Below are 13,727 nucleotides of genomic sequence, written 5' to 3' on the forward strand. Positions count from 1 at the left end.
GGGGCGCATTGTAAATTAATAGGTTCAGAGCAAACTTGACATTGGTATCTAGTACGACACCCTCTTTCGAGTCAGTCCACATTCGATAGATCTGTCCGCTTGGCCAAAGACTGCGCAAAATTACTCAGCAGTGTCGCATAGTCCCTATATCTACTTTGGCACCCGTTCCAGACACAGGCACAAAGTTATGAGGAAAATGAAGCTACGAAGGCATGAGAGCCCGTTGAAGCCCAGCTAGGCACGGAAATAGGTAAAGGCGCGAAACGTCGACAAGTCAACCGTAGAGCCCCAGGTGAAGTTAAATCCGTCATTGATATTGGGTAAGAAAATAGGATGAGGGTTCACATAACATCCTCCTTTTTCAAACAAAACTCCTTTCGCACAACATCTTTGATCCCTCCTGCACCATCCGAGTTGCGAGCAAAATATCCTGCCTCCAGAACAGACCAACAACCACTTTTTTAATGGAGGCGCCACGCGAAGGAAAGTGGACGCGATTGCATTCTCCTACCCGGGCGATGAAGATGACCGAACGCCAGGTAGTTCTAGTATGTAGACGCGAATGAATCGAGGAGGAATTCACAGGTGGACACGTTTTTGATTTGCTTAGCGGTACTGTGCAGCTCGTCAGTCATGCCCTGAAGGGTCGCCGTACCTTCTACTGCGACGAGTTGTTTCCGAGGATTGGGTCGCTGAATAAGGCGAGGTAGGTATGATAGGGTAGAGTAGGGTAACGAACCTTGTGGAAACCGATGTCGGAGGACTTCTCACGGAAGCACTGACGGCAGATGTCCATCTGCGAAGTGATACATTAGTTCTGAGGTCGAACGACTTGGGTTCACCAGCTAGTCGCTGTGCAGGGGGAATCAACATACACCGTACTTGCGGATGAGACCAGCGGTGTGGTTGCAAACACGGCTGAAAACAAGCGAGCAAAGATTAGCCATCATGTTCCATCTCGAATGGTTTTGTGGTCCCTCATTTTCCGCCTGCAAATGCACACATTCCCATCCGCTCCAGTTCCTTTCGCAGACGATCTCGTGTTCGCTTTCTTCGAGGGTAAATGGGGCGTGGGTTATGATGGAGGAGCATACCAAGAACGAGAGCCCTTGCCGTACCTGTTGTCTCGTTAGCGGCCGTCAGGCCATCGGGGTAGAAGGATTGGACTTACTTGCGGGGGCGGCTGTACCAAACGGACTCGTGAGTCATCTTGAGATGTTGTCGGAGGGAGGTTTGAGGGGTGGTTGACGGAGAGGGTCGTTGGCGCAGTTGAAGGACTGAAGATGATCGATAGGGTTAGAAAATAGTGTGTGCTGCCCCGGTGTGGGTGCACAGACCAGCTCGCTTGATTTTCGCAATTTAGCACTAGCCCGTAGGGGAAGGTGCACGTGATTTAATCACGTGATAATAATTAGCAGCTGGACCGGATACGCATGAACTGATCGAGTATCCAGCGTGCATGGTTTCAGGACAAGAAGGCACCCTGGAGTATGAGGACAGACTTTAATACTAAACTCCCTACTGTCACATACAGTCAACAAAGTTCAAGCTCAATGGGTTCCAAGCGCAAGGATCATGGATACCATCTTTCTAATATGGACAAACTTCCCAAGTCATACATTCCAAGCGAGAAATATGAAACAAAGTGCACTTGTCGCTCTTTTCTTGAAAGGTGCTTCAATCAACCCAGACGACGCATCAATGTATAGCCTTTAGCATCGCAAAGGGGACTGGTTGGTCAATTGACTATAGTGGGGTTTCATTTTCAGTACGTCAGCGGCTCAAAGACCCTGGGTACTAGTCATCAATCTCAGATTCCACGTCTGATGTGAAACTCGCCCCGCGTTACTCCGTCCTGCGTTACTCCGTCCTTAGGTCATTTCTACATTGCTCTGTGGTTCCATATCTGTATCCGCCGGTCCGGAGCTGCTGGTAGATGGTCAATCATGTGGGATATGGCAAGCCGCAAGGAGCGTGGCACGTCATCTCCGCATTTTTCATGCGCACGACTATCATCAGCATCCTTACTCCGTACTCCGCGGAACATTACACCAGTCCAAACTTATTGGGCCGATGGGCGGGCATCTATCTCCTCGACAGGATTTATGCTCCGCGCGCTCGGATCAAGCAGGGTCTGCCAAGCCAGTCAAGTAGTTATGCCGATCTGTCGATCCTTTCACGAACGGCACAGAGTAGCATTGGCGCTATATGCATGCGCAAAGTCATACAGGAATTACCACACAGAGAGGGGATGAAGCCGTCTCCGACATGGGGATCAGTGGGAACAAGAGAGAATAAGCAAGTTGTAAGGATACCATTAACCATGGCAGCCATCAGGCTACAATGCACATACGCAGCTATGCTCTCCCCACTCGGCATTTGCATCTCAACCTTGGAATCGTAGGACGCCAGCCACCCGTGTGGTAGCCTAATACAGGGCGCTGCAGCTTGTCACACCGTCTGATTTCTACAAAAGCCCCCGATCGCTTCGCTAAATGCTCGTATGATCTGCCTAGAGGCGACAAGTGCTCGGAAGCCCGCGACTCCTCTGTATACGAGTATAAATCGTACGTCTTAAATCAAGAGATGCGGAGGAAGTCCCCTCGCGCAAAAAAGAAAAAAAAGAAAAAAAAAGAACTTTGAAGAGAACAAGGCCCTTACTCAGCGGCAGGTGAGCGGAACGGGGGGTGCGTGTGCGTGCGTCGCGTTTGCCGGAAGGCGGCGGATAGTCAGAGCTCGCTCGATGGACCCAGGCCAATCAGACCAAGCGAAGATCATCAGGCTTTTAGGCGGCCTTTGCCCTCTATACTTTTAGAATCTTGCCTAGTGAACGAGCCCCCGTGCCATACTAAATCGTGGTCCTTTAAAATTATCGACCCACGCGCCTCCTAACTCCGATCCTCGGATGTATCGGCTCGGGAGCATTCTACTCATTTAGTAGAGCAGCTCTCTCGCGACAGCTGCATCCCCAACGACTGGACATTTTGCAAGACGGGGCCACCTTTCAGAAGATCGGATCTAAAGGACACCCCGCTATTGAAGGGCTAGCATTGTCGAAAACAAGACTTGAAGCTGCGACACTTGGCCTGGCCCGTCGCGCCAGGAAAAGGGGACCTGCATATTTGCGCCACTTATTCCGTATACGCGTTGTTGGTTGAGCCACAGCCAGATAAACCACATGGTTCTGTGGAGGAGGCGCGGCGAGAGGGAGTTTTCCGTCGTCACATGTGACTCGACGCATTCTGGGCTCTTTAGTGTCTTGCACCACATTGTCGTGCTGAGCTGAGTACGGAGTAATGCAACTTCATGTTTGACAGCCACCCCTGGAGCCATGGAACCATCCAGATTAGTAGGGATCTGAGAGCACATGGTCTTTTGTGCCTTGAATCGGCAGCTCCAGCATGGTGGGTTCAGTCCAGAACCTTATCGTGTGGCTAAGTGGTTGGCTGATCTCAAGAACTCCAGAGCTCCAGGGCTTGTACGACTCCGAGCTTAGAAGGCGAGGTTCTACGCTGCGTACGGTTCAGGGCTGACTCTAAAGCACAGCGATCGGATACTAGTGGAAATTCCCCAAAGCATCTGAGCTCATGTCAGAAGCCTCAAATCCCGTGGGTTCCCCACCCAACGGCGCGGCTCGGATGAAGCAGAGAGCGAAGGCCGGAGCAGGGATGTTCCAGGAGGCTGGTGCCGGGGTCCGACAAAAAGCCCTCTGCTGACAGGCCTGGGTTTTCCCGTCTCCCGTCTCATGCAGATCGCTATAGGATCATGCGATGGGGAAGGAACCTGTGGCCTGTTTCTCATTGCATTACTCCGTACGGAGTAGATGCCCTGATTTCTTGCCTTGGCAGCGGCATACTCCACATGAGTGACTCTGGGGGAATTTAGGCAGCGAAGATTGGTCTGTTCATGGAACTATGTATCTCGGAGCGGTGAAACCCCAAGTCTAGAAAGCGACCTCCTAACTGGGGAGAGATCTGGCTCGGATTTATGGTATACAATCCCGTCTTGTCCGCACTGGACCTCCGCAATATGAGTTTTTCCTTCTTTTTCTTTTCTTTTTTTTTTTTTTGTTGGATATAGCCCAAATTCCTGTAGTCCATGTGCGGAGCTTCTGGGGATCCACTTGCCAACTAGTTCCGGCGCCTCGATGGATGAAGTCAACCCCCGATCCAGGTACTGGTGCGTGCACCTTCTGACGAGCTTACCCGACTCATCCGGCCTCCTTTCCCTTCGGTTTGCTTCGTGTCCACTTGATTGGTCATAGATCGAAGAATCGCCCAGAACCCACTAGTCGCGCTAATCCCGGTCGATATTCAATACTAATTTTTTTTTTTTTGGGTGGGTACTTCCGTGAGTAATGGCCTGGTCGCGCGATGATTGATATGGGATGATTCTCTTTTTTCTATGGTCGTCTGAATGACCGTTTGACCGCAAGAAGCGATCGTGTATGGGCGGGGTTGCGAGCAGTCGTAAGGTGCAGAAGGAACGAGGGGGGGGGGGAGGAGTAGACCCCTTGGAGCTATTAGCTGCAGGAAATCCCAGCTGGACTCTGCCGGAGGAAGAGTGACCATGACACATGCACCCTTGGCCAGCTCGGACAAGGTTTGGGAAGCAGTGCGGGATGAATCATGAATCGGCACAAAGGGGTGATATCTCCAGACCCCCCAAGTTGGGCCCAATCAGCGCCTCGCCTGCTGGGATTCCGAAGGCCTTATGCCCACGCACTGCCGTCTAAGTGGAAATAGGCCTTGGATCTGGATTTGGGCCTTTTTTTTTGGGCCTTTTTTTTTTTGTTCTTTTCCTTTTCTTGTAAAGGTAGCTTTCCGAATTTTCCATAGGAGAATATAGCTCTCAGTAACGTCATAAACCCGGCCTTCCGTTCCTTATTTCCTGATTAATTTGCTCACGCTCGGACCTGCCGCAGCTCTTTTATATTCTGCCCCCCCCGTATACTTGCTTGTCAGCCCTACTATCTTCGCGTCTCAGCTGTCAGCGTCCCCAACCACCGTTCAAATCTCTGGCCAGAATTAGCTTCGGACTGGCGACAACTCCTCGCTTTGATCTGTGGAGGATTGAGGACAGAAGAACCCCGGAGTACAAAGCGTGCAGGTTCTCGAGCTGCATTTCCGGCGTTACGTCACTATTGGCAGCAGCTCTAGAACCCGGAGCTCCGACTAGAGCTGTTCATACCTCGTAGCTTCGAAATCACCTAGCTGGCAAGCTTGCGACGGGGAAGGCGACAACAATGCGATCCGTTGTGACCCAAGTCGCTTTTGCGACGCTCTTCCTCGCCTCGGCGGCGATTGCGCACGGCGACGAGCCAATGGACATGGACATGGACATGGATATGCACGCGAGTCCAAGCAGCTCGGTGCCTACGACTACATCGTCCCCGAGCTCCGAAACTAATGGGCCCATGAGCTATTTCGCCTACGGCAAACACTCTAGCACCATCATGGCGCATGTCGCGCTGATGATCCTCGGTTGGTGTTTCGTTCTTCCAGCTGGTAAGTGTTTTTAAACAAGTTCAAGTTCCGGAGAAACAAAATTTCTTTTCACCTCAGGCTTGAATCATCCGGGGCGATCGACTAACTTTTAATAGCGGTCATGCTTAGCGTCGCGCGTTCGCGGCTTGCGATTCCGTCGCAATTCTTGTTTATGATCGTTAACGTTGTCGGGTTGCTCTTTGGCATTATCTACAACAGTCAGACACCGGATCTGTACGAGAATAACGCGCACCACAAGATTGGCTGGATTGCAACCTGGGTAATCGGCACCCAGATCGTACTGGGTTTGATCACCACGTACGCTGGGCGCGGCGAGTCTACGTCCGCTGCGCCGTCGTACGAGCATGCGACTTTCTTGCCTGTTGCCACGGACGATCATGAGAACGCGTACCCATGCGGCCCGCTACATGAATACCGCTGGTCTCGCGATAGTGGGCAGGGCACTGAGCCCGGTTCCTCTATTCACAGCCCGGGCTCTCCCGTAGAGCCGGAGGGCTTTGATGGATTCGAGAAGCCGGAGGATCCCATTCCTCAGCCAGCTCTCCCCCGCAGTTGGTTTCCAACGGTTTTCATGGATCACTTCCTATCTCGGCGCATTCCCGGCATGGTTTCGAACCGAGTGCTCCGAATCTTCAGCGTTGTATACAATGTTATTGATCGTATCATCCTGCCGTTCGGATTTATCGCCATTGCCACAGGAGCTGTGACCTACGGAGGCATCATGCGAAACCGCGAAATCTTTAATGGATTGGCACACTTCATTAAGGGTGGGATCTTTTTCTGGTACGGAATTTTGACCCTGGGCCGCTTCGTTGGCTGCTGGGCGGATCTTGGCTGGGCATGGAACAAGAAGCCTTCTGCGCCTATCGTCGAGGGCTGGAAAGCCAGGGTCCCATCCGGGGAGTTTGTCGAGTCCCTCGTCATCTTCTTGTATGGAATCACCAATGTGTTCCTCGAGCATCTGTCCAGCTGGGGTGGCGCTTGGTCCGCCACCGATCTCGAGCATGTTTCGATCTCCGTCATGTTCCTTGGAGGTGGTCTGGTATGTATTGGGCTTCCCCCTGCCGGTTTTGACGGGTTGAGAGGAATCAGATTGACTAATTGTTTTAGGCTGGCATGCTTTTCGAGTCGGCACGCATTCGTGATGCCCTTAACCACACCGTCCTCCGTACGCCCGCCCACGGCACCCGCGACGAAAGCTGGCAGGCGCCCCCGACCCAACGCGTCCCTCTCAACCCGATGCCGGCCCTGATCATCTTGTTGCTGGGAATGATGATGGGCTCCCACCACCAGACGAGCATGACATCGACCATGGTCCATAAGCAGTGGGGCAACATGTTGGTTGGGTTCGCGTTGGCTCGTGGAATGACTTATGTGTTGGTGTTCCTCCGCCCTCCCACTTCGTATCTCCCGGCACGCCCTCCCACCGAGATCGTCTCCTCGTTCTGTTTGATCGCCGGAGGACTCATTTTCATGCTAAGCGTAAGTTTTGGAAGTTCCCCCGGATGAGACTCCCTGGAGACTGACTAGAGGGACAGACACGTAATGTAATTGAAGCTATGGAATACTATGAACTGGATGCGATGTTCACCTTCACCGTGGGAATGGGCTTTACGGCGTTTATCATGGCTCTGGAGGTCCTTGCTATCGCGCTCAAAGCTTGGGCTGTCAAGCGCGAGCATCGCCCGCAACTGACCTACCGGTTCCCTTGAGTCTTAATCTCCTTCTGTTCTGCTTTTTGATACCCCATTACACGTACGCGATATTTGTCTTTGCCCACGGATGTTTAATGGGGGGTGTCTCTACCCTTTGACGGGACTGGATTCATTGACCTTTCTCTCCGCTTATACCCTGAGAGGCCATGATCCTGTCCTGGGATTATGGAAATGATTTGCGATGGCTGTTTTCTTGGATTGTTGGAATGATTTCACGTACTAATGGTACTAATGATGCTGTATTTATGTGAGGGTCTTGCTTTAGACCCTGAGAATAATCCACCCCTTTTTTGAAATTACGTTGACCCAAGTATCTGAAGAACGACAAGTAGGCGACTGGTTCGGACGTCCGACCTTCGTGAACCTTCGTCGGAGCAGCCGGATGCGGGAGAAGTTTTCGGAGTTATCGTCCATGGCGGCTGTAAACTCCGAACTGTGCGGGAGTGCGTACCGGCAAGACTACTTCCCCCCTCCATGAGACGGTTCAGCGTCATTCGTGCGAGTCTCTGCAATATCCCATTGGCCTGTCTACTGTGTCTACTCTGTGCCTCTGAATGGGGCGATGGTATCCTGTAGCCGCTCAGGGCCCTTCTCCGATTCTCCAACAGGGATTCTGTCGGCACCAGTGATTAGTCGTGCTTCATCCGCCGAATCGTACAGTAGGTGGGTCCGTTAGGTCATAGAAGATTCCTCAACTTGGAATTGATTGGGGCTTTCAAATCAAAGATCTTCCCCAGTGACCTCGTATCTATTAAAGCACCTTGCACGCTAGATTAAACGTTCCCAGAAAAAAAAAAGTTCTTACCCTTCCCGCTGCCCCCCACCTACCACCTCAACTTCGTTACCCCTCACCTGGACGAGTTCATCATGGCTTCTCCCTGCTGTACTTCTGGCTTCAAGCACGAGGGTACTCCTGTCGGCGAGATCAAGGACGCCAACGGAAGTGAGTTGCGGACGTGAGCCATATTGTAAAAGACCAATTGAAAGCTGACCAATTCATATGTTGGCAGTCGCCACCTACTTTGCTACCCCAAAGAAGAACAAGAACCCTGAGCATGCTATTCTCTTCATCTCCGATGTCTTTGGGCACTTCAACAACAACAAGCTGCTGGCCGATGAATTTGCCAACCAGGGCTACTTGACCGTTCTCCCGGACCTGTTCAATGGTAACCCAGTCCCTGCGGAGGCCATGGATGCCGGCAAGTTTGACCTCGGCTCTTGGATCGTCAACTACCAGCCCGATGTCATCGACCCCATCCTCACCACCATGATCAAATACCTCCGTGAGACTCTCGGGGTGAAGCGCATCGGTGCTGTGGGCTACTGTTTCGGTGCTAAGGTTCGTGGTTTATTTGAGAGGCTAGGATTCCGTGTTGCATCAATATTGACCAGCCATTTATAGTACGTCAACCGGTTCTTGAGGAAGGGTAAGATTGACGTCGGCTACTACGCCCACCCTTCTTTCTTCACCATCGAGGACGTTTCTGCCATTGAGGGACCCCTCTCGATCGCTGCTGCCGGTAAGTGGTCCCATAAGGCGTGCAAGGAGAGACTGTGTCTAACTTGGGAGTCTAGAAATTGACCCTGTCTCCCCCCCTGAGCTTCGTCACGAGTCGGAAGCTGCTCTGATCAAGACCGGCCAGCACTGGCAGATCAACCTGTATAGTGGCGTTTCTCACGGATTCGGTGTCCGCGGTGATCTGAGCAACCTTCAATTTAAGTGGGCTAAGGAGCAGGCCCATGCCCAGGCTGTTGCGTGGTTTGACCACCATCTGTAAGCCAATTCAATATATCCCCACACTGAGAGGCGTGGTTGGTTAGATCTGCAGCCCCCGGGTGATCTGGTGTATAGAATTCTATGCTGATACGAGCGTAGAAATGATCCCAAAGTGCAGACAGCTAGATTATGAGTAATGAAATCTTGGAATATCATTAAGAGCAGTTGTATCCAGAGAGCTTTCACCGCAATCTCTAGAGTAATAGGAGGCAGTCCCATTAGTGAGCACACCTAGACCCTGCTGCTTTGCAGGCATAAGCACGACGCAATATCCAAGGTAAGACCCTTGATTCGAATTGGACAAGCAAGTTGAGAGTCTCGAGATGTAAATACTGGCACCACAGATCAGAGTCGAAGGGATTATATTGGCCTCTATTGTCGGTCGATCAGGCGGGCGAACGTTCAAAAGTCTCCGGCTCATGGTCGACCAATGCCATCTTGAGCCCCTTTTGTTCAGCATTTATTGTCCTACAATTTCCACAACCAGCTGAATTTGCCTCTGCATTCCTCTCAGTCTCCCTGTGGTTCCTGCATTTTCAGAAATTGCGCCGGGCAGCCCCTGGATTGGGAGTACTGGGGGTCGGGCAAATCCACTCCTCACGTGTCGCGTTGTTCCCCGACTTCTGGCGACCAGATCGCGTGCCGTAGATCCTTCCCTTTCGTCTCCGCGGCGTTCATCCCTCGCTCCACTCCGATTCTTTTGTCAGGAGCCCTCTTTCTCTCCTTCTTTCGGTCTTGCCCGCTTCTAAGCCTCGCGGTCATACTTCCTGCCCCTTCTTCGGTCGCTCTGCCTTCAAGACCCCCCCGATCCTTCCGAACGCCCATTGAAGGCTGATCTCTTCCAGTAACAGTAGTCGTGTCGCAGGCAGTTTGTGCGCGACCTTCGCCAATCCATAATCAAGATGGCTACGCCAGCTGCATTACCGCCGCTGCCCTTCAACCCGTCGCGGGTTCGATCATATCTGATGCGGTTACCCTTGTTCACTCGGCTGGTACTGCTGGTTATCGTTGCTTTCTGGCTGTTAGAATTGCAAACTCTTTGGAGCGTGGTGCAATGGGGCTCCCTCACTCCCGATGAGATCAACCTTGGGTCCAGTACGTATCTCGCCGTGAAGAGACTCGGACGAGATCCTGATCAGAGATCGCTAACTCTCCGCTTGTTCTTCAGTGTATCGCCTCAACACCTATCCGATCATCCACACTGGATTTTTCCATGCCCTTATTAATACATTGGCATTGACGCCGCTTCTGGAACGGTTCGAGGCTGAGCATGGTACTCTGACTGCCGTTGCCTTGTTTGTTGGACGTGAGTCCGGCACCTTTGGATCCTTGAGTGATGCGCGGGCATATTGATAACCTGTCTTCTCGTATAGCGCTTTCAACTTTCCCTGCCGGTCTTTATCTCCTGATCGAGAAAGGTATCCTCCATTGGAACACACCAGTCATCGGAGCAAGGTGAGAGAAGGGATCTTGGATATGCCCCCCAATACAGCCCTGTTCTGACTTATGCGCTGTAGTGTCTGGGTTTTCTTACTTCTGGGCTCGGAGGCCATCCGAACTTATAAGTCAAACCCTCACTTCAGGTAGGTGAAGCAGATGCCATCATCATGCAGGTTTATATCACTGACACGTCCCTTAGTCTGGGTCCGTATAAAATCCCTACCTGGACCTCTCCATTGCTTGCCTGCGCTGTGCTATCCATCCTGGTGTCCAATGTCAGCTTCCTGGGCCACCTATGTGCTATCGCCGTGGGCTATCTATGTGAGTTTCTATTCCCCCCTTCCGGATATCCGAGGTCCTTGTAGCTAATTCAACCAGTTGGCCTCGGGTATCTCAAGGTCTTTGTTCCACCAGAGAAGGTCCTTCGGTGGATCGAGGGCAAGCTCAATCTTTTGGGCCGTCTGCCTCATTATGTGTCCGTCGACCAGAAAACCTTCGGGCGCTACGGGCTCTTGCCCACCTCTGCTGGCGCAGCAGCAGGCAACGGGAATCAGGTTCCCATGAACTACCTCGGGACCTCTCAGCGACTTGGGGGCGCCGCATAGGGCCCCGAAAGAGCTCAAAGACCTGAAAGACCGCGTTGATTCTTCACTTCAATTTCCCTGTATATTTTGCCATAATTTCTATTTAGTATTGGGGACGCGAGCTATCATGATAAGATGGGAAAGAAAACCTGGGTCTGAACGACAAAGCATTTGGGATTGTGCACAAGGATGTTTGACTGTTTTATATAGCGAGATTAGATCGCATCGAATCTGCGGGGCTGGTCCGTCCCGCCCGGCGTAATAATTCCTCCATAAACATCGCGCATCTACCGTGTCTGAAGTTCTCTTCTGCGGGCTTCGCCAAAGTCTCTCAAGTTAATTGTTCGGGTGCCAGACGGTAGAAGGAACGGCCGTATCCATGGTCTGCAAAGAATGGCGTTGAAATGTAAGTGTTGATCTGGATGTCGCTCCGTGTCCTCTCCGCAACAGCTCCGCCCTTGCAAGGACACATTACCTTGACACGGTGCCTGGCCTTTCCAAGCTGTAATGATCTAATCATGATTCTAGCTGCGATCCGCGACCTGCGGAACAAACCGGATCTCCTCTTCTTGCGCCTCCCAAACCTAGTGTCGCTTGTGTGCATCGTCGTCGGCGTTGTTTGGCTACTTCTCCTCCCCTTGAACGAATACTCCCGTCGCACATATATCTCCGAAAATGCCCTGTTGCCAGGCCAGGTTCACGCCTATTTCACCGGCAGCGAGCAAAATATCTTCCGGGGCTATAAACGAGAGATTGAGGGTCTGCTGAACGAAGGGGCCGAGCCTCCGGCTAGGAGAGAGGATACGACTTTGAATCCAACGTACGTTGAACAGCAGGACTCGAGAATGGCATATATGGTAGATGTGGCTAATATGTCTACAGAATATCCGAAAAAATTGCGCTCGATTCTGCAGGTTGCGGGTCTCAAAGTGGCGACACAGAAATACGAGTATACCTCCGCTGGTATCACCCATCAGGGGGAAAATGTGTATGGCATTATTCACGCTCCTCGGGGCGATGCAACCGAGGCAATTGTATTGGTCGCTGCATGGAGAACTGCGGATGATGAATTGAACCTCAATGGTGTCACTTTGGCATTGACATTGGCACGATACTTCAGGCGTAAGTGTGCTATCCGCAATGTGTCTGCGGAGCTATGATACCTCAGAACAACAGCTAACAGCCGTCTTGCCATGTAGGATGGTCGTTGTGGTCTAAAGACATCATTTTCCTTTTCACCCCCGATAGCAAATCCGGGACCCAGGCATGGGTTGACGCCTACCATGATCTCCATCCAGCATCCGTGCAACCACTCCCATTGAAAAGTGGCGCGCTGCAAGGAGCAGTCGTCATTGAGTACCCCTTTGAGCACCGGTTTCACAGCCTCCATATTGTCTACGATGGTGTCAATGGTCAATTGCCCAATCTGGATCTATTCAATACGGCGGTTGCCATCGCAAGTGGCCAGATGGGGATTGGAGCCAACCTGCAAGAAATGTGGGATCACAATGACAGCTATGAGGCCCGTCTGCAAACTATCTTGCGGGGAATGGCCAAGCAAGGACTTGGATATGCAACTGGGGCTCACAGTAGCTTTATGCCTTACCACATCGATGCCATCACTCTCCAGCCTAAGGGCCAGGGCTGGGAAGATGAGATGGCATTGGGCCGGACGATCGAGAGCCTCTGCCGCAGCTTGAACAACCTGCTGGAGCACCTCCACCAGAGCTTTTTCTTCTACCTTCTCATGGAATCGCAACGATTCGTGAGCATAGGCACGTATCTGCCTAGTGCTATGTTGATCGCTGGGAACTTTACCATCATGGCTATTGCTCTGTGGATGCGCACCGGATACCATCTTCGTTCTGCGCCCAGTGAGCCTCGCACGCCCCAGAAGGAACAGAACCCAGCGCCTGTGACCGAAAAGACTGAACAGACAGCTCGCATCAGCGGACCTCCTGTGGTGGAACGCCTGCTCGCTCTGCCGTTGACGCTGGTCACTGGACTCCACCTGCTCGGTCTTGTCCCCCTCTGGACCTTGAATACCCTTTCTCATCAGGTATGTGTGTCCATGCAGCTGTTCCAGCCCACCCGTAAGCTTTATACTGACTCTGCTCCTTTAGTTCTTCACCTCGGTGACCTACACTTTTGTTGTGGTGGACGTCGTACTTCCGTTGGTCCTGGCTGCTCTACTATCTAACGGATTGGGGTTGTTTTCACCGATCGTTCCGCAGCAGTACTTGCTCATCAAGTCGTTTTCATTGCTGCTCCTCGGACTGTGTCTTTCTACGTTGGCCACGCTCAATTTCTCTTTGTCTTTTATCATCGGTCTCCTTTGTGCGCCACTCAGCTTCATCGGCCGTCTTCAAGGCCTGTCAGCGCCGCTCCGCTATGGACTTGCCGTCTTCGGCCTTGTTTTGTTGAACCTGCTGTCCCCGCCCACCATTCTCCTCGGTGCGTGTTGGTACTTTGGCGTGTCTGTGGAGACTGTGCTGACGCAGGCCGCGTTTGGGTGGGATGTATGGGGAATGTGGACGCAGGTGGTGGTGTGGTGTGTATGGTGGCCTGCATGGCTAATTGGGTGTGTTCTGTTGGGATCATCCGTCTTCTAACCTCGTCACAATAGAAAAGAATTTAAGGTGTTACCATCGTGATTTACTGTTTTCCCTTCTCTTTTAGTTCCAAAGCATAAATCAAATCCACT

At 52.0% G+C, this 13,727-nt stretch overlaps 5 protein-coding genes across 5 annotated transcripts; 4 read left to right on the forward strand and 1 right to left on the reverse strand.

Annotated features, from left to right (window-relative positions):
- Positions 1–545: 545 nt before the first annotated feature.
- N7468_010416 (40S ribosomal protein uS14) lies at positions 546–1,209 on the reverse strand (the record flags this gene model as incomplete). The annotated part of the gene is made up of 5 exons (XM_058479711.1): positions 546–692; positions 740–796; positions 876–918; positions 1,095–1,118; positions 1,172–1,209. 5 exons carry the CDS (start codon positions 1,207–1,209, stop codon positions 546–548), a joined length of 309 nt encoding a protein of 102 aa, XP_058326279.1.
- A 4,036-nt stretch (positions 1,210–5,245) lies between these two features.
- On the forward strand, positions 5,246–7,219 carry N7468_010417 (Ytp1 family protein; the record flags this gene model as incomplete). Its single annotated transcript, XM_058479712.1, has 4 exons — positions 5,246–5,507; positions 5,603–6,549; positions 6,618–6,989; positions 7,046–7,219. 4 exons carry the CDS (start codon positions 5,246–5,248, stop codon positions 7,217–7,219), a joined length of 1,755 nt encoding a protein of 584 aa, XP_058326280.1.
- Positions 7,220–8,089: 870 nt separating this feature from the next.
- On the forward strand, positions 8,090–9,000 carry N7468_010418 (dienelactone hydrolase family protein; the record flags this gene model as incomplete). Its single annotated transcript, XM_058479713.1, has 4 exons — positions 8,090–8,165; positions 8,233–8,561; positions 8,625–8,742; positions 8,798–9,000. The coding sequence occupies 4 exons, from the start codon at positions 8,090–8,092 to the stop codon at positions 8,998–9,000; spliced, it is 726 nt and encodes a 241-aa protein (XP_058326281.1).
- Positions 9,001–9,901: 901 nt separating this feature from the next.
- Positions 9,902–11,044, forward strand: rbd2 (rhomboid protease family protein RBD2; the record flags this gene model as incomplete). Its single annotated transcript, XM_058479714.1, has 6 exons — positions 9,902–10,094; positions 10,168–10,305; positions 10,373–10,454; positions 10,517–10,582; positions 10,639–10,760; positions 10,818–11,044. The coding sequence occupies 6 exons, from the start codon at positions 9,902–9,904 to the stop codon at positions 11,042–11,044; spliced, it is 828 nt and encodes a 275-aa protein (XP_058326282.1).
- A 372-nt stretch (positions 11,045–11,416) lies between these two features.
- On the forward strand, positions 11,417–13,635 carry N7468_010420 (GPI-anchored transamidase subunit GAA1; the record flags this gene model as incomplete). Its single annotated transcript, XM_058479715.1, has 4 exons — positions 11,417–11,429; positions 11,552–12,145; positions 12,223–13,082; positions 13,147–13,635. The coding sequence occupies 4 exons, from the start codon at positions 11,417–11,419 to the stop codon at positions 13,633–13,635; spliced, it is 1,956 nt and encodes a 651-aa protein (XP_058326283.1).
- Between the last annotated feature and the right edge of the window lie 92 nt (positions 13,636–13,727).

This window comes from Penicillium chermesinum (assembly GCF_028974085.1).
Source record: "Penicillium chermesinum strain IBT 19713 chromosome Unknown utg000008l:1.0-1752722.0:1.0-1753981.0, whole genome shotgun sequence".
NCBI lineage: Eukaryota > Fungi > Ascomycota > Eurotiomycetes > Eurotiales > Aspergillaceae > Penicillium > Penicillium chermesinum.